The 20,070-nt window shown below is 36.1% G+C and overlaps 1 protein-coding gene across 5 annotated transcripts in view; it reads left to right on the top strand.

The window, feature by feature from the left end:
• The window catches only part of ATP2B1 (ATPase plasma membrane Ca2+ transporting 1), a 132,147-nt gene that overhangs the window by 70,995 nt on the left and 41,082 nt on the right, over positions 1 to 20,070 (top strand). For all 5 annotated transcript variants that reach the window (XM_060656803.3, XM_060656800.3, XM_060656804.3 and 2 more), the window contains exons 3-6: positions 7,392 to 7,589; positions 13,350 to 13,604; positions 13,695 to 13,820; positions 17,664 to 17,804. In XM_060656803.3, coding sequence (XP_060512786.1) covers positions 7,392 to 7,589; positions 13,350 to 13,604; positions 13,695 to 13,820; positions 17,664 to 17,804 — 720 coding nt within the window. The remainder of the gene's footprint in view (positions 1 to 7,391; positions 7,590 to 13,349; positions 13,605 to 13,694; positions 13,821 to 17,663; positions 17,805 to 20,070) is intronic.

The raw sequence follows: 20,070 nt of genomic DNA, 5'->3' as shown, positions 1-20,070 counted from the left end.
CCTGTCTTTTCTCTTTTTAAATAACTAGCCTCACTAGGACAAATTTTCCCTCTAAAAAGTGCATTTATATTCCTTATATCTTCTTTTACCAAAAGCCCATGTCATAATTTTTTTGCATATAGAGGTGTCTCCTTATTATTTCTAGTAGCTTTAAGCACACATATTAATTAGAATTCTTAACCCTTAGCAACTTTAATTAAGAAGTAAACAATTAAGAACTGGCCTTTACATTAGCATTCTGTGAATTGGCAGATTTTATAAATTTTATGATTTCTGAAAACATGCTTTTTTCATAGAAAATTTTTAAGCATGGCTAAAACATGTTTACTGTTAGACTCAAATATCTTTAGTTCCTCTGTAAAAGGAAGCAAAAAAACCTATGTTCAATAATCTGTGTTGCAATATTTTATCTTACTTGGAAATGATCTGGATATTTAATGAATTTAACTCATATTTAATGCAGCAAAACTTTAAGGTTCCCCAAAAAGACTTGGGGAAATTATTTGAAAAGTTCACCTAAAACCTTTTTATCCTACTTAACTTCTATTTAGTTTACTTGCTCTTAACAATTATGTTTAGATCCCACAAAAACTTCATGAGACATTAGACAAAATCAACCATCTTCCCAAGCTGTTATTCTTGTTGACAGATTTTGTAACAGAGATAACGTGAACTTACTTGACTACTAAAACCGGGTAGAATAAAAGTTGTATGTTTACATTCTATTTAATCCTGGTAACTCTGAAGACATGCCTATTTTAATTAAACCAAACTTAAGGCCAGCTTTTGTTTGCCAAACTCAGGGGAACCTGAAAAACATTTAGGTTACTTTCTATTACATTTTTGAGAATTTCTATGAATACTTAATTCGCATTTGAGTCAGTTAAATAGAAGTCTTTTACAAATTGATTGTAGTAATTCTATTGGAGGTAGACAGTACTACATATACACAAGACACATGCATAGGCACACTTAAACATACAGACAGACATAAACAGAGGCTTCCATTTCACTCATGATAAAAGTTGGATCTAACTTTTCTGGTAGATGGAATTAGTTAAGGCTACCTGCCCAGATAGCTAAAGCTAAGTTTTGAAGGACCTTTCCCCCTTTTGTTTTTCTTCTGGTAAGAATTACTTCCCTGAAGTTTGCACTTTAGCATTTACATCTCAGAGGCACAAGGAAGAATGCAAGTTACAAACCTTTAAAGATTAGTAGGGGAGGTTTGGGTATTGGCAAAAAAGAAATGGATAAACTTTGAATTGTCTCTAGAGTTGCATTTCTAGTTTCACAAGGATTTGCAAGATAAGGTTTGTTGTTCTCAATTCCTCAACGAATTGAGTTGCAACTTAAGTGACATTATAGCTTGTTCCACTGATCCAACTACATTATCCACAATGAGCAGAGGGAAGAGTGCCTTAACAAAATTTTCTGTCAGGCTCCGACTAGTGCCTCTCATCTTATTTTCTGCCTTTTTATGTTTCCAGTAATCTCTGGAGTTAATCCAGTTATTAAAACTGTTAGAGAATTTTCTCTTGAGTTCAAGAAATTAGTTAACTATAGCCCTAACTTCATTTGGCCTTTAGCGTGGCCTTTGACCAAGGAGTGAAAAATAACTGAAGAGAATCACCTGTAGTCTCAGGCGGTGTTATTTTAAAAGGTAATTTAATAGTCTCTTCAGAGTGTAAAGGCAATTCAGACAGAGGATTGCTAGAATGAGTACTCAGAGGAAGAAAGAGGGGAGCAGTAGGAGTATTATGTCACAGTAAGAGTATTATGTCAGTCTTAAAGCCTTTTGTTTTTGGTACCTCTTATATCTTTACTTTTTCATTAGCTTTTTACAACAAATCTTTCAATGAAGCTATTTTGGAATTTTGAAGTTTGGAAACTTCTGCATACCAATAAAAATAGGTGCCCCATTCTGTTTGATTTGGGACTCCTTTGCTTTCAAATGCACTTCTTAAATGATCCTGTCTAACTGGAACATTTCTCATAATGGCCATTGTGATTTTGGATTGTCTTTAGTAAGATTTTGCCATTTTTGTAGCTATTTTACAACTTCTGAAACCATAGTTTTTAGACATAAAAAAGATAGGTATGCCAGAAGGTGACCTGCTTAACTCTTTGGATTTTACGGATCCCATTACTCAAAGCAGAAGTACAGAAAACAAAAGAGAACTCACCAAGAAGGGTAGTGCATTCACAAAAGCAGATAGGGAGCTGAACCAAAGAGACTAAATTCGAATCCAAGAGAAAACCCACTGAACCAAAAGGAAAAAGACAGCTCACAGAAATGGAGAGGACAAGGGGCTCAAGTGGGACCCACAAACAGTCATTAGTTCCCCAGGGGTTCTGCACCTTCTGATCCCACTTCATGACACCATGTAATCAACCTTAAGTGAAACAAATGGTAATTTAATTAAATGAAGATGAGTTTATTCAGGAATAACAGTGGCGTTGCCATTCAGGACAAGCAGACTGTGGCAAACCATAGGTAAGTCTGAAGAAACAGAGGGGAGGCTAGCTTTTATGGGGTGCTGGGAGGACATGGGGTGAGTCATTTTGAAAATAACTTCATTGGAGAAGAACAAGAGCTCCAGGTTGTGGTGGTTTCTCACTGGCTGCAGGTGGTGGGAAGTTTGCTGTTACTAAGGCATGTGGAAATCTTCCTCCTTCCTGCTGCTCATGTAAGCTGAGAGGAGTGCTACATGCCCAAGAACTGTCTCCTCATGGCTTCCGAACTCCATTTTAAATCGGTTTCCTTGATTCATTTTCACAGCTGCTTTGATGGTTTTTTTAAATATATTGTCTCTTTGTGAAGCTAATTGGGGCATAAGGAGATCAGATGCCACACATGCCCTTGGCCTCATTGCCACTATTCTACAGTCAACTGAGCCAATGGGACCAGGCAGAAGAGTTGTCAGTATATTTATTCATAAGTTATACTTAATGATTTCATGTCATATCTACTCTATTTTCAAAACTAAGACCATGTAGTCTCATTACCAGTTTTACCAGCTTGGCTATTTCCCTTCCCTCAAGAACTTTGCTTTCTCTTTCCTACCAATGGAAGCCTCTTCCTGCCCTTAGAGGAGGCTAACATCTACACCCTGGATTCATCAGTGTTGTCTTCTCTACTTGATTATACACTGGTAAATTACTTGCCTTGATATCTATCACTCATCTTTAAAAAAGCATAATGGGTTTATTTATCCACTTTAATTCACCTTTACTGCTTTATTTTTCTCTGCTGCATCATACTCGTGGAAAAAGTTGTATAATCATAGTTTCCACCCATTTTCTAATTCTTATTCTATCTTCAGTTCTTTCTAATCAGACTTGCTTCACAGCATTCCACTGGAAAATTTCTTCTCAAGGGCCTCCATCTAACCAAAGCCAGTCGTCTTATTTTCTGGCTTCATCTTACTCATTTGATGTCATCATCCACATCATCTTCATCTTTTTTAAAAAACGCTCCTTTTGTAGGCTTCCATAATTTTACACGAGCCTGTTTTTGAGCCAGCCACCTCCCCCTGCCCGTTTCTTTGGGTTGCCTTTTCTTCCCCTATCTGATCATTAAATGTTGGGGACTATTCCAAGTTTCTAGCCTTAACCCTTCTCTCTTGTCTGCTTTCTGGGAGCTCTCTTTGGGTCCATGACTCCAGAATCATCTGCGCATTGATTTTCTGGCGCAGACCTCTTCTGAGTTCCGAATATGGCTAGCCAGCTGTCTACAGACCTCTACACTTGTTTATTTAAATAGGCATCTCAGGGGCGCCTGGGTGGCCCAGTCGGTTAAGCGTCCAACTTCGGCTCAGGTCTTGATCTCGCAGCTCGTGAGTTCGAGCCCAGTGTCAGGCTCTGTGCTGACAGCTCATGCTCTCTCTCTCTCTGTCTCAAAAATAAAACATTAAAAAACAAATGGGCATCTCAGGTGTAAATCTGTAAAATGAAACTGTTAACTCTTGCCTCTCTTTTTCCACTTAATTCTGCAATTCCCAAAGGCCTGCTCTATCTTGGTGAATGTCTTTACTATCCAATCATTTAAGTGTATAGACACAAAAAAAAACAAAAAAAACTTAGATATCATTCTTTTTCTTTCATCCACATCCAGTCGTTTAGCAAGTCCTGTCTGATCTTTTTACAGGATAATTGGCAGATTCAGTTAAAAACCTCAGATACTAGCCACGATCACCTCTTACTTTCCACTTAAACAGCCTCCTTACTGGTCTTTTCCCTCCACTCATGCTCTCTTCAATTTATACTTCACACAACAATTTAAATGAGATCAATTATTACTACCATACTCTATGGTGCTTTAAATCCCTTCTGTTTTAGAAAGGTTTCCGTTGCACTTAGAATAGTACTAGTCTTCTCGCTATGTTACTTTAATAATCTCTTTGTTTCCCTCCAGTATAAGATTGCTGAATATATAGCGTGTTTATACTGACTCCTCAGGATGTAGAATAGTCCCTGCAAGTAGTAGATGTTAAGTAAATATAGGGTGGGGAACAGACTATTGTTACAAAACTCTTAACTTCATTATATTTAGATTATGTGAGTTTATTATTCTGCATTTATGGAAATTAATTTCCCCCAAAGTGGAATTAAAACCTGTAATGTCCAGTTTATAACTTGTCATCCCCTTACTGAGCTCAATCACTGTTACTCTGTAGTATATGCTTTGATCCATTGTACCTTCTTAGGCCCTTCCAAACAAGTTTGTAAGATACACCAACAAATATTAATGCCTCTACCCCAACTGCCACAGACATTAAGTGACATGTGTAAAATTTCAGTAGGTGAACTGGAATCTAGGTCTTCTAGTTTGTAACCCAGATGACTTTATTGATGTAGTGTCTTAGGTGAGTGCTTGTATGTGTGGTAGTGGTTTAGAAGAATTACAGTAACCTTTAGGACCGGCTGCTTTTTTAATTCCCAGATTCCCTCCAGATACATTTTTTTTAGAGTTCATTTTGAGGTGGAGGCAGAGAGAGAGGAAGAGAGAATCCCAAGCAGGCTCTGCACTGATGCTGCTGGATGCAGGGCCAGATGCAGGGCTTGAGCCCACCAACCAGGAGATCATGACCTGAGCCCAAATCAACAGTTGGACACTTACCTGACTGAGCCACCCAGGCACCCTTTCGGATAGGCTTTTAAGCTCTCTTTAGCTCTGTGGCTCTTCTTATCAGCATTAACATAAAATGTTGGCCTCCGTTATAATTAATGTAGGTTTGGGTCAATTATTTTTATAGTTATAGTGGTGCTACTTAAAACTACTAGGTGTTATATACTTGTAATTAATAGTAGGTTCTATTAAGTGTGAGTTAAACTGATAAAACCAATATCTTCAAATTTCATAGAAAAAAAGATTGGAGACTGACAGCTAGGGAAGGTTGTCTTTTATTTTTTCTAGTAAGGTCATTGAAATACAAGATATAACAAACTTACTATCTTTTTATAAGAGAAAGGGCACTTAAATTTAAAAAGCGGCAAGCACATAATCTCAGAACATCTCAAAGTTTAGTCCTTTAAAACAAATTTTGTTTTGTGGAAAACCTTACTGCATTGATTCCTCTGTCCCTCAATTAAACCATGGACCAGTGTTAACTGGTTTCAGCCAGGTGTGAGTGGGGAACATTGCTCTAGTCTGAAGAAACTGTGGATTCTAAATTACAATTTGCAAGTTTCTTCTCTCATATTCTCTTTCCCACAGTCACAATTACTACAATCCTTTCATTCCTTTCTTTCTATTGAACTGTCTCAAAGCCTGGAGCTCTGTGGAAGCTTTCAGATGATGACTTTTGTCATCAGAAATCTCAAATCTTTCTGCCCAGTATGGACGGACCTTGTTACAGTTGCTAATGAAAACATTCTTTGGAATCTCATTGATACCTTTAACCAAATAAATAATTACTTTAAAATGTCTGTGTTCATTTCTTATTGTTTATTCTAAAAGCGTACTTTCTTTGTTCTCTCTCTTCTACTCTTTGCCTGCCTCCACACTGAGATTACTAGTTGAAACACCTAAAACCAAGAGCCTCCCAGTAATCTGCTGTTTTCCTGTCTCGCTCCTTTGCTGTTCTCTTGGGATGAGCTCTTGCCAAAAAAAGAGTTTATGTTAACTAAATTAATTATAAATTTAAATTTATGATGATAAATTGAAAGTTGTGTCATTCTGATATCTTTGCCTTCTTTGATATTTTTAAGCAGACTCAGAAACATGTCATTTGTCACTCCTGCCTGTTTTCATACCTCCCACAAAAATATAAATGTGTATGTACTTCGCTTTAGCTATTTGGGATATATTTATCTAGGTTTGATTGGATCAGCACGGTTAAGTTTGAGGAGGACCTGCTTGATGGGATAAGGGAAAGGCAAAATTCATGTCATCCAACTCTCTCTTAACCTCTTTCCTCATAACCGTCCAATTCCACATTCCAGGCAATAAATATTATGTCCTACCATGCACCTTTTCCCTTACAGTGACAGTGGGCGCTATCAGTCAATAGCAGTACCTGTTTCTCAAGCTGGAAATCCTAAAAATAAAATTCAAAAGAAAGGTCATCCCATAATTTCCTTTTTTTTTGTGTGTGTGTGACTTGCAAATCATTTATCAGTCCATGTATAACAGACATTTTAATGGAGAAATTTTAGAGCTTGTGATAAATGTTTCATTGTTACTTAGTAAATAAGAGTGAAAATCAAAGACTTTCTCTGATTAGGGTGACCAAGATGCTGTAAGTAAATCAAATAAATACATAATTCCCCATTTTGGGAGGGAAAACATCATAAGTAAAGGTCAGGGAAATGTTTAATTCCAATATAAAACCCATCCAACTGTCATATCACTCTGGTCTCTGGCAGCCTACAAGATGGTATAAGGTAATATCAAAAATGAACATTTTGGAAAAGTGAAAATTTTTAATCTAGTCTTGACCTGTCTACATGAATTGTTCTTTTAAAGCACTGTACATGTTTTTCAGTGATTTAAATTCTGTTCATTTGATATAATGTGTAAAAGTCAGTTTGATTGGGTCTTATGAATTGGAATCTGAAGTGCAATGAATGAAGGGGCACCTGGGTGGCTCAGTCGGTTGAGCATCCAACTTTAGCTCGGGTCATGATCTCACGGTCTGTGGGTTCGAGCCCTGCATTGGGCTCTGTGCTGACAACTCAGAGCCTGGAGCCTGCTTGGGATTCTCTTTCTCCCTCTCTCCCTGCCCCTCCCCTGCTCATGCTTTGTCTCTCTCTCTCTCTCTCTCAAAAATAAGTAAACATTAAAAAAAAAATTTTTAAATAAAGTGTAATGAATTAATGTTTTGAGTAAAATAGGTATTTCCTTTTGTAAGTAGTGAAACTTTTCACTGAAATTTGTTTCTTTTCACCAGGTTTGAGTGGAAACCCTGCAGATATAGAGAGAAGAGAAGCAGTGTTTGGAAAGAATTTTATACCTCCTAAAAAGCCAAAAACCTTTCTTCAATTAGTATGGGAAGCATTACAAGATGTCACTTTAATTATATTAGAAATTGCAGCCATAGTATCATTGGGCCTTTCTTTTTATCAACCTCCCGAAGGGGATAATGCACGTAAGTAAATTGGGGAGGGGAAAAAAAAAAAAAGACTTTCATGTGTGATGTTAATAAATTCAATTCATTTGCTTAATTAAAATATAATAATAGGTTGGCATTTGGGAGGGAAAACATAAGTAAAGGTCAGGGAAGTGTGCTAGGTAGCATTCTAGCAGTGTTTTTAATTGTTCTTTAAATATACCATCTCAGATAATTTTATAATAACCCTATGAGCTAGTGTCACTTCCCCGTTTGATAACAGAGGTTAAATAACCTGCCAATGTGTGTATACCACGTGTTGGCAAAGAGCTAAGTCACATACACAGTGTGGTTTGTGCCATCATGGTTTTTAAGGTCTTTGAACATTAAATTGAAATAATTACAGTTTTTAATTTTGGGTTTGTTTTTTTTTTTTAATTTTTTGGAAATCATTATGAAAGCAAAATTCTGTTCTCTTCCCTGATTCATTATTTTTCAAGTTCTTAAATTGTTATTATATGCATGATTCGGGTAATTGCCTTGCCATTCTAGAAATGTTTATACTACAACTTATCTTGACCAAAGGAAAAGTACATCATACAGTGGTAGATCTGCTTTAACTTGTAGCTACAATGGTTTTGTCTTTCTCCTGCCTATGTTCTTCATTTCTCTTTTAAAATTTCTTACTCTCTTTTTAATCAATTTATTTAAAATAGATAGTCCTTGACAGTACATTCTATAACTGCTAAGAAACCTAGCTTGGGTTTTGGTCACTATATTTAAATAGCTATAGAGTGAACCAGTAGTATTTTATATATCAGGAGAGTAATATACCAATATTTTTCTTTGTAAAAACTTTATTCTTATGCCTTTCAAGTTATGAAGAGTTAAATAAACATTAGCTAACTCTAAAAGTTGGGTTAAGTAAAAATTTAAAGTGATGCCATTAAAGGTATGCCTGGAGCTCATGTGAGAGTTGTGTTTTTTGTTTGTTTATTTTAGAAAGTAGGTCACTGAAGAAGTCAGTTTATCGGAGAGCAGGGTTTTTCAGCAACAGCTTTGTTTACATTTTACACCAGAGCATTCTTTGTCACCCTGCACTGTACTACCCTCCAGTTGAGGCCACCAGAACTTCTCCAGACATTGCCAGGTTTCTGATAGGGGGCAAAATTGTCTATGGTTGAGAATCACTTGTCTAAATAAGAAAAAATTTAGGCAATATTCTTGTCAACATTGAGCCAAATTATTTTTTAAACTTTTGTTTTTATTAAATAAATAATACATATTTTGCTGTAGAAATATTAGGAGGGAAAAATGACAATTCATAGGAAATAACATTCACCAAAAATCTCACTTCTTGGAGATTACTGCTGTACCATTTTCATATTCTCCCAGATTTTAAAATATGTTTTGTATGTCTGTGGGTACTCACGTATGTGTATGTGTGCATATGTGGGTAGGCACGAGAGCGTGTAACTGTGTGTATATGAAATGTTTTATGTGAAAAGGGAAGGTCATACCATGTTCATCAACATATAGGTAAATTCTGTAGTGTTCAATTTACCCAACTATCATTATAGACTATTGGGAATTGGTATTCTAGAATTCAGCGAGTTTGCAGATTATGAAGTGTTTCTTTACTTTTAACATTTTTTTCCCTAAGATTATAAGAAGACTAAAGAAAAATATTTTCAACAGGAATGGATTTTGTTACTAACAAGGACAAATCTTTTTGGAATTTGGACTGCTTCATTTCTAGGATGTAGTGACAAGCCCTTTCCCAAATTTGTTTAAGGAGAATACTGGCATTAGATCCAACTGGGAAGATACTCTAAAATTGTCAGTGTCATAAGACACTTTAAAAACAGTCAAAATCTGCTAGAAGGTGTTAGTAAAACATACAAAGATATTTTTGTTCCACGGTGAAATGTTAGTATTTGCATTTTTTTAACATTTATTAGTGTATTTCATGTGTCTTTTCATCATGTATATTTTAACACTAAGTAGTAAATCTGTAGTCATAGACTATATTATCAAAATTTCTTACTAGTACTGATGGTATAAAAATAAGCATTATAACCCATACAATAAACACATCTTTAGTTACTAGTATAATACCAAGGTTCTCAAACCTTTTGGTCTGAGGGCCCCTTTATACTCTAAATGCTAAGGACTCCACAAACAGATTTTGATTATATGAGCTATATCTGTAGATATTTACTGTATTCTTAATTAAAATTGAGAAATTTAAAAATATTGTATCAGTGCATTTAAATTGTATCTAAGTGTTGTATTATAATAAATATAATTGCTATAATTATTAATGAAATCTTAAGTGAAATTATGAAAAGAGTATTAGCAGTATTCTTCATTTCCTTGTATCTCTTTAAGGTCTGGCATAATTGAAGATAATCTGCTTCTGCATTTAGTGTCTTGTGTTAGCACATGTAGTGTAGTCTTTGGAAAATTCCACTACACATTCCTGAGATAGAATGCAAATTACATCTTGGTATTATTACATAGTTTTGACCTTGGGGGATCCTCCTGGGGTTCCTAGACAATACTTTTTGAGAACTGATTCTTTATACTGTTAATGTACATACTTGATGCACCATCCAAGAAATAGCCCAAATGGAGAATTTTAAGAATGGAATATTTGCCTTATGGTAGAGCACAGACTGAATTTAGATTGTGCATCTCTCTCAGGTGAATATGTTTACAGGGGAACACCTTTGGTTAAATAGATTTTTATTATATTTATACTCTGACTTTACTGAAAGCATAGGACAGTCCTTTTGTAACTTTGATTTTTGCAATTATTTTTTCACTGCAGCTACTCTAAAAATTTGTAACGATCAGCAGCAGGAAAAGGATTTAATTTTTGGAAGTATTTTACTACCATCTGTTTCAAAATCATTCTAAATTTATCTGTAATTTAAGGTAGAACTATATATGAAATGAAATATGGCATCAACTTGTTTCATGTTCTCTTTTGAAATATTTAGTCATCTAGTTCTAAATATGCATGTGAGATTTAAAGCTGAAAATGATATAATTGTGTCATAATTCTTTTCCCCTTAATCTCTGTTGCATTGATCTTTAAACTTTTTTGGTTGTATACCTTATCAGGAAGAAATATGAGCATATATTCAAAGGATGCATTTATGAATTATATATATGTAAAGCTATCTACATAATGTGTGTATAATGTTTATACTTTATAATATGTATAGTTTTAAACATATGCAAAGATATAAACTGAAATGTTAAAAAGATGAAATGAGGTTTAAAATTTTGATGTTTAGTAACCATAAAATATCATTATTGATAGCCTGATTGAATATACATTATTTTATAATTTTGATTTAACCTTGATTTCCCTTGATTTGGGTCTGAGTTTGCGTTATTTCAGAACTTGGTTTTAATGTTTCTCACAGCTGAAAAGAAACTTACAACATTTTGTAAATCCACATGCGAGAAGTGTACTCACTAATGATATCTTCACTCCCATCCACCAGTTACACAAAATTTTTTTGACATATGACTGGTAAATTCCATCTTCTTTTTTAAAATTTTTTTTTAATGTTTATTTTTGAGAGAGAGAGAGAGACAGACACACAGACAGTACAAGTGGGGGAAGGGCAGAGAGAGAAAAGAGAGACAGACAGAATCGGAAGCAGGCTCCAGGCTTTGAGTTGTCAGCATAGAGACCAACGTGGGGCTTGAACTCACGAACAGTGAGATCATAACCTGAGCTGAAGTCAGACACTTAACTGACTGAGCCACCCAGGTGCCCCCCCCCCCCGCCCCGTCCATCTTCTGCTTTCAATGTATTGTTCTTACATACTATTAGAAAGTATTGCATTTTTACATTTTTAACCAGTGAGATCAAACCTGTTGAAATGCTTCATTGGGAAGATAATATTTTAGCTATATTTCAAGTTGGTGAAAGTGGTCAACATGGCATTTCAACTCTCATCCTGACTTGGTCTACCTGGAGTACATCTCGTGTCTTCTGGGCAGGTGGAAGGGGAAGGAGAAACTGTCCTACCACTTCTGTTTCGAACATCGTAAACCATAAATTCGTTTAACTGGTTATTGTGTACAATGGTACGTGGTCATTTCTTCAGCCTGAATGTAATTCAAAGAGAGGTTTTAATATTTGGATGGAGAAGCCAGCACTCTCGATGGATTGTCCAGCCATCTCCTTTGGAAAACATGCTCTTGTACCTATTGATGGCTGAATCCTGCTGATGGTCCTCAGGATTTTGTTTTGTTTGTTTGTTTGTTTGTTTTTTAATCTCATCATTCCTTCCATTTCACCACCACCAGTTGATTTTATTCTAGTCTCTGTCTTCTCTGACCTCATCTTGTCCCACATACTTCTCCTGGATTAGTCTTTATTCAGTATCTTTATACTTCACATCATTTCTTTGGCTCATGCACTGTATTCTGGAACATGTTTTAATCGTTTCTAGTATCATTCATTTACTCATTCTTTTCTTCTGAATAATTTTTTTTCCTGCTTTACGTGTCCTAAGAGAACCACTGATTTTTCAGACTTTTCAGCTCAACCCTCAGTAAGAAAGAACTTTAAAGAGGAGTGCAGAACCTGTTCATTCATGTGAATTTGTAAATACCCAATGGAAACTTTCAAGAAAATAATGCTTACCTTTATTATACGTATATCCTTTTTATTTTGTTCTGTTTCGTTTTTCAAAATGCTAGTCATGCGCCACTGAATTGATTTTAGACTCCAAACAGATTATAACCCGCAGTCAAAACAGCACTATTTCACTGTTCTTTCTTCAACATTTTTTACCTTAAATTTTGAGTTTTGGGGGGTTCTTCCCCCCTCCATTCTTCTGTAAACGTTTTTGTGCCATAAAGCCTTTTTACCGATTTTAATCTTTCCCTGGAATACTCTTTAATCTTTCCCTGGAATGCTCTTCCTGATATGCTTTAAAGCGATTATATGGCTAGTTCCTTTTTATCACTTGGCTCCTAGCTCAAACATCATGGACACCTCAGAGGGACCTTCTGTGTTCACACAACCAGTTACTTCCTTTCTTCATTTGATAGCATATCACCGCCCTTTGTTTTCTTTATGGCATTTACCATATCTGAAATTGATTATTTGTTTTATTACGTGAATTCTTTATACACTGTCTGCACCTACCAATCTAAGTATGGGTTTTGTGAGGAGAGGGAGCTTGGGTCTTGTTTACTGCCATGTCCTCAGATCCTAAAATTATGCCTGGCATCTAGAGTAGATGCCCAAATAGTTGGATTGAGTAGCACTTTGCTTACCTTTTCATGTTATGGAAACCAAGTTTTGCTTGTACGCCTGTAAAATATATACAATAAGTAAGCATGATTCGTGGGTTTTCATGTATATCTTGTCTAACATATGTAATAATTAATAGCATTAACCATTTTTCTCAGTCACTGGTCTACCTACTTTCCAAATGTTCTCTCATTTAATCCTTAGGACTCTGGGGTAGGTGGTGTTGACAGATTAAGAACTTGCCTTGAGGCTGAGGTTTAATCTTCCTCAGTGTCCTTATGCTTATCTTAGTGCCCTAGATTGCCTCCCTGTCCTGAGGGTGAGAATCTTCATAGGCAGGGAACTTGAAATTGACGTAGTTTGCATTCTTGCCATTATGGAATGCTTTGATTTCAGTAAGGTACTTAGAGTAAAATTAGCGAGGTATGTAAACATCATAATTAACTTATTGCTTGTCTTTGCCATCAATTCAGAATCTTTTCTTGATAAGCATTTTCTTTCTTTTCATATAGTTTGTGGAGAAGTTTCTGTTGGAGAGGAAGAAGGTGAAGGTGAAACTGGTTGGATTGAAGGAGCTGCAATCCTCTTATCAGTAGTGTGTGTGGTGTTAGTAACAGCTTTCAATGACTGGAGTAAGGAAAAACAGTTTAGAGGTTTGCAGAGTCGAATTGAACAAGAACAGAAGTTCACAGTCATCAGGGGTGGTCAGGTCATTCAGATACCTGTAGCTGACATTACTGTTGGAGATATTGCTCAGGTGAAATACGGTAAGTGAAGAAGAGCAACCCCTTTTAGGTTAGAGGTAAAGTCATTGTAATCTTGTTTACAGTGTGCATTACAGTTGCTCTTTGTTTTAGGTGATCTTCTTCCTGCTGATGGCATACTAATTCAAGGCAATGATCTTAAAATTGACGAAAGTTCATTGACTGGTGAATCTGATCATGTCAAGAAGTCTTTAGATAAGGATCCCTTACTTCTATCAGGTATGAATTGCTTTTGTATCTTTGAACTTTTTTCTCTTCCACTGTCAGCAAACAGTTGCCTAAGAGCCTACATGGTGAAGGATTCTGTATTTTACGTTAGCTTCTACCCTTATAATCCTTAGGGAGTTGTTTTGGGTTTTTTTTCCTCTAAGTTGCCAGAGATATTATCTTATTGCCAGAGATATTAGAGGTCTTTGAATCCAGAGTCATATTTTACAAATGAGGAACATGAAAAAAAAAAAAATCAAGAGATTTTGAGAGTCAGTGATGTTAGTTAGTGATAAAAGTAAAATATAAGCCTGATGACTTCTGTTGTGTTTTCTTGTATTACATTTATTCTTAAGGCCTGTTGTTGTGTAAAATTAAAGAATGATTATTTTTTATTGTTTATTTTTGGTAATGTTTATTTTTGAGAGAGGAAGAGAGAGACAGAGCATGAGCCGGGGAGAGGCAGAGAAAAAAGGAGACACAGAATCTAAACAGGCTCCAGGCTCTGAGGTGTCAGCACAGAGCCTGATGTGGGGCTCAAATTCGTGAACAGTGAGATCAGGACCTGAGCCGAAGTCAGACGCTCAAGCGACTGAGCCACCCAGTCACCCAGAATGATTGTATTTTTAAAGCAAATTAATGAACTGTCTATGGTGATCTATAAAGGATAGGGTTTTGTTTTGTTTTGTTTTTTAAGGAACCGATAAAATCCTTAAAATTTGTCTAATCCGACTCCCGCATTTAACTGTCAAGGAATAAATCTGAGATAAACTATTTATTGAAGATCACATGGCTAATCAACAGTAGGCCCAGAAGTAGCACCACATGTACTAGGGAGGATTGAATTTGCACACAAGTAGGACATGTTCTGAGAATGAAGAGGATTGGGACAGGTGAGGGCACTATTTGAAATGGGGAGCTGGGTGTCAACTTGGGAGGCTCTTGTAACAGTAACTGTGATAGCCTGACCTGAGGTTAATGAGAAATGAAAGGGAAGGGATGATGGGAAGATTCACAGGCAGCTTTCTAAAATGTCACGTGAGAGGAAGCAAGAGGACCACAGCTTGCCTCCAAAAGTATGCCAGTTCTTTTACGTTGGATTTCCAGGTTTTTACTCTTAATTTTCTAGTATTTATAGAATTTACAAAATTGCCTGTAGGACAGTTGTTTACATGTGTTTATTAGATTGAATTATACCAGAATTTGGAACAAGCAGAAGGTTGCCTATTTGTCTTCTATTATCATTTTCAGATGTTGGTGGAGTGCTAACATTTTATACATTGTAAGGAGATTTCTGCTGATTTAACTGTGTAATAACTTGGCAGCTATAATTTTTCAGTTCTTTGTGAATTTTATATTTTGAGATTGAACATGGCTTCACTGAAACCAGAGTCACTGTGACAAGAATCAGCTAAGTGAGAGTCACAACTTCCAGGTGTATATTTAAATTTAACTATTACTTTTGAAGATTGGCAAACATGTGCCTAAAAAGCTTATTGCAAAACATCCTACCACTAAAAATCAGAGTAATTACATATGTATGCATTTATAAACACCATTATAAAAGGGTAGCGTTCCCAATTACAACAGACTTAACTTCTTCAGAAATATCTTGGGATTTTGTACGTACACCTTCAAAATCCTGCTCTACCAAGAACATTCTGTTTAGCCTTTTCTTTACATGGGTGTAGTTGTAATTCATTTCAAATAGACGGAAATATTCTTGGATATGTAAGTATGTTGTATTTAAGTATAACATAGACTCATTTTACTTATTCCTTGCTATACCTCTAAGAAACTATAATTATTAACCAAATAAAAATCTGTAGTTTTTCCAAGGAAGGGAAGCAATCAAATCATACCTTAACCACCGTAGACTGTCTGGACCATGATATTTGGCAACCTGAGATGGTATTCTTGCCATTTTGCCGTATATACTGCATGGACTTTTATGTACATCCAGCTCATTTACAAAGTGCTTATTAGCTCTTCAGGTTGATGTTCTTTAACTGAACGTTGGTCCTTTTCTATTTTAACAGAGATTGCTAGTAAGCTTTATGTCGACTCAGGTCCCTAACACACCAAGTGTACCACAAAAACTCTGTAAATTTTCCATGGTTAAGAAAAGACTGAAATAACTTTGCAGAGTCCCTTATCGTAATGTGGGTGGGAAAGTTTTTGTGCATTTATTTCCCTATTCCAAAAATGTACTAAAAAACATAAAATGCATTTATTTTTAAATTTATTCTCATGATGCCATCTCTCACTGCTGTTCTTGGCTTTTTAAATTTAGATTTTTAAAGGCAGTTATTCAGTTAGCCGTGGGGATATGACCAGAACAAAAACTGTTTACTTTGCCTGAGCACATTAACTGCCATCATCTGATTACCTGTGGTAAGGAGGAACAGAACATAAAAAATTGAAATCTGCCAAAAGCCTGAATTGTCAAAAGAAAGAAATTGTCTTTTACATGTAGAAGTTCCTCATTAAATACTATTTCACTATCTTGAATTTCATTTCTTGTTTCCCCTGCCTTTTCACTGGCAGAGAAGCTAATAATCAGTGAAATACTCAGAATATAGATTTTTTTTAAAAAGCAGGAAAACCAAAGGCCTAAAAAATATACATTGGAGAAGTTCCCCAGTAATTAATAGACAAATATAAGTTTATAACTTCTGGAATAAGTACATATGCTTTATGACTTTATTTAACAAATAACCTCAGTGTATTGACTTGGTCTATTAGATGGTTCCATAGGGGCTATGGAACCTGTCCTCCACATGGTTGTAAACTAGGAGATCAAGGAAATATGTGATAACTATAAAGAAGACTGTTGAGAGTTCAGAAAAAAGAGTTGGTTTTGAAAGCTACTTAAAATTCACAAAAATAGTGCAGTAGAGAGATGAGAAGTCTTTTAATTAGTAAGGAAAGATGCAGGGATGTGGATGTACAAGTTGGAGAACAGTACCCTTTGGAGAGGGTTGGAGAATATGCCCTTTGTCTCCAGACAGGACTGGATTGAATCTTTGTCTTGCCACTTAATAGTTGTGTAACTTTGGGAAAATAGGAATAATAATGCCTAATAACATCTTGCAAGATTGTTGTAAGGGATTGTCAGAATACAGTCAGTGTTCCCATCTTTGTTCCCAGGCTTTCTATAATGGAATTTTATGTTAGAGTAGTGGATGAAAGTTTGAAAGGTTGGTTGGTCTCAAGGTGAAGACCTTGGACTTAATCCAGTAGGCAATGCAGAATCAAAGGTTTTTGAGCCATGAGACAATTATGATAACATTCACATTTTAGGAAGATTAAAACTGATTTCAGGATAAACTGGAAAGACAGAGACTAGCTGGGAGGCTGTTGCAGTAATGTAGACTGGCTGGGATGAAAGCTGGCTTTAGGTACAGGTTTGGGGTTGGGTGTGGTAAATGGGACATTTGTTTTTCTCAGAGAAATGTCAGTAATCACTGTAATAATTTTATAATTAAAAATAATGTGCATTCCTTGAACCCCCATGAATTCCAGGCAGTGTGCAAAGCACTTTACATTTATTTGTAGGCTTATTTGACTCTCATTGTTTTTATCAACTGTAGGTACTATTATCCTCATTCTATGGGTGAGGAATTGAGGTATTATAATTTGCCCAATATCCCATGACGATAAATGAGTCGTGGAGTGAGCTTTGAATTCATATAACATGGATTACAGAGTTTAAACCTTAAACATAAGAATTTAGGCTTTATTTAATATCTTACTGAATTTATCTTGTTACATACTAGATATTAAAGACAATATGACTAAAATTTGAAATATGAAAGTGGGAGGAAAAAATCCATAACGAATTTTCTGTCATAGGTACTCATGTAATGGAAGGCTCTGGAAGAATGGTAGTTACTGCTGTAGGTGTTAATTCTCAGACTGGAATTATCTTTACCTTACTTGGAGCTGGAGGTGAAGAGGAAGAGAAGAAAGATGAAAAGAAAAAGGAAAAGAAAAGTAAGATAAGCAATTTTCTTTGAGAATCGGTATTTGGAAATAAGGGAACTGGTTATAAGGACTGGTACAAAAATTTCACTTCTCTTAGGAAGTTCTGATATGAAAAGTTGTACAAAAAGTTAATTACGCACTGTAGTGTTTTCGAGTGGAGTGGAGTCCTCTCCATTTCTCAGTTTTTCTTATTGACTTTACAGTCGATCAGGGGCCTTTAGTGACTATGTCAGTCCCCTTTACCATAGCCAGACAAATTCACCATCTCCTTGAACACTTTCATTGGCTTTGTTCTGTTTATTCTTTAGTTTTAGCATCTTTCTATTATCTGACCAGCAAAATGAATTAAACTCTAACTTCCTATTTGGTTATATTTTCTGCTAATTCATTGATAGCTTTTGGCCTCAGTGAGCTTTTAATCTATTTCAGGTTTTCTACTCTTCACATTTCCCAGTCCATACTTAAGTAGCTGGTTTTTGGATATAAGGTGAAGACTTTACTTTGACACCTGTTATGTCTATTGGTTACATTTAGTCCAAAGTGTTAGATAGGAAGTTTTTAGAAATTTGATCTTGACCCATTGTACCTGCTTGCTATCCCTACAAGTGATCTATCCTCAGCAAAAATTGATAACCATAGTTTATGCACAAGGATCTCACAAGTAATAACTCCGTCGTATGTAAGGAGACAGCTCAGAATTACTTAGCTGGGGGGCATGTCACTTTTTTGAAAAAGCCCTCCCCAGCCTGCTTCTAAGTATCTGCTGTACTACCCTTTTCTCCCACTCCAGATTGCTCCTCTACAGGTTTTTCTCTTCAGGTTGACAGCAGTTTACTGTGGCTTAATCACTTGGATTTGTTTAATTTTACCTAAGATAGTAAGCCCATATTTCTCTCTTTCACACAAGCGCTTTGAGTTCTTCCAAAATAAAAACCTTGCTAAAACCTTGGCTTGCTGTAACTAAAACCATGTTTTTGATATTTGGATGCTTTGTTCTTTGGGTTTTGTCTTCAGTTTTGAAATTTTTAGTTCAAACAAAAGTGTATCTGAAAAGTGGTGACTGCAAATGAACGTAACAAGACCCTCCTCCTAAGTTCTCCTGTCCCCAGTCCTCATGGCAGCCCTCGCTGTACCTCCCTCGGTTTAAAGTAGAGTGGAAGGCAGCTTAAATGTTGCCATTTACTGAATGCTATGTGCATTATCTCCTTAATACTCCCAGCCATATGACAGAAAGACATTATTCTTATTATTGATGAGTAACCTGAGGCTTAAAGAGTTAAGTACTTACTCCAGGTCAAAGATCTAGTAAGTGGCAGATCAGACCTGCTTATTTGGCTCAAGAGTCTGTGCTCTTAACCATACACTGTGCTGCATCCTAATTTATAGGAGTCTGAGGTCAGTGGACCCTGTTTGAAAAGGAAAGGAAGTTTGTATCATGACTGTTTAATTCACCCCACAGTGTCTTTTCCAATAAACACTATTTTTTCTAAGATCTTTTACCTCTGTTTTTTTATCCAATCAAAAATATTCCCAGGAATGAACATCTAACTCATTGTGTATCATTTTTTATTCTTTTGTTTTCTTCATTTGTGTTGCTCATTTGTTTTCTTCACAGAACAGGACATTTTTCTATCTGTGGACTTCAGCCCTTCTTCCATTCCCTTGACGGCTTTGGCCGTTACTCAAAAGCGGTTCAGGGTAATCTGTCTGTGTTTCCTTCCTAGTCTGGAATGTAGCCGTCTGGTATCTCTCCAGATTCAGAGCTCGTTGAAAGTAGCTAGATATTCTCTTACTGTCTCCTCATCTATCTTGAGCATCTGTTCCTTTCTGTTTGTTCCACATTTCCCAGTTTCAAGATCACTCTTCTAGATAGAAAAGTTGGAAGAAAAATTAGCCGAATGGCTCTGCCTCCTCTTTGCCATTTTCAGTATTCCACTGCCTGCTCCGAACAGTAGACTCATTCCCTTCTTGATGATTTTCTTGCTGCAGACATCATCATCTTTCTGTTCTGTCCAAATTTAAGCTAACTTGGGGAATCCCCATCACTGGTGGCCTCACTGGCCTATTCTTTACATGCACATTCCATTCCGGGTTTACTTACTTGCATCTCCTCTGTCTTGTATACCTGGTGTTTGCTGTCCTCTTCCTCACAGCTCTCTCGTGTGCCTGTTGTCTTGATGGCATTGCTCCCTCCCCCTCTACCCCTGCTGTTTTCTACTTTCTGAGAATTATATGTGTGTTTAGTTTGAAACCTCTTGTACTATTTCTGGGTTCA

Source organism: Panthera onca, chromosome B4 (genome assembly GCF_046562875.1).
Source record: "Panthera onca isolate mPanOnc1 chromosome B4, mPanOnc1 haplotype 2, whole genome shotgun sequence".
NCBI classification, from domain to species: Eukaryota; Metazoa; Chordata; class Mammalia; order Carnivora; family Felidae; genus Panthera; species Panthera onca.
The sequence above is the reverse complement of the archived record's forward strand: the minus strand, read 5'-3'. Positions and strand labels throughout refer to the sequence as shown.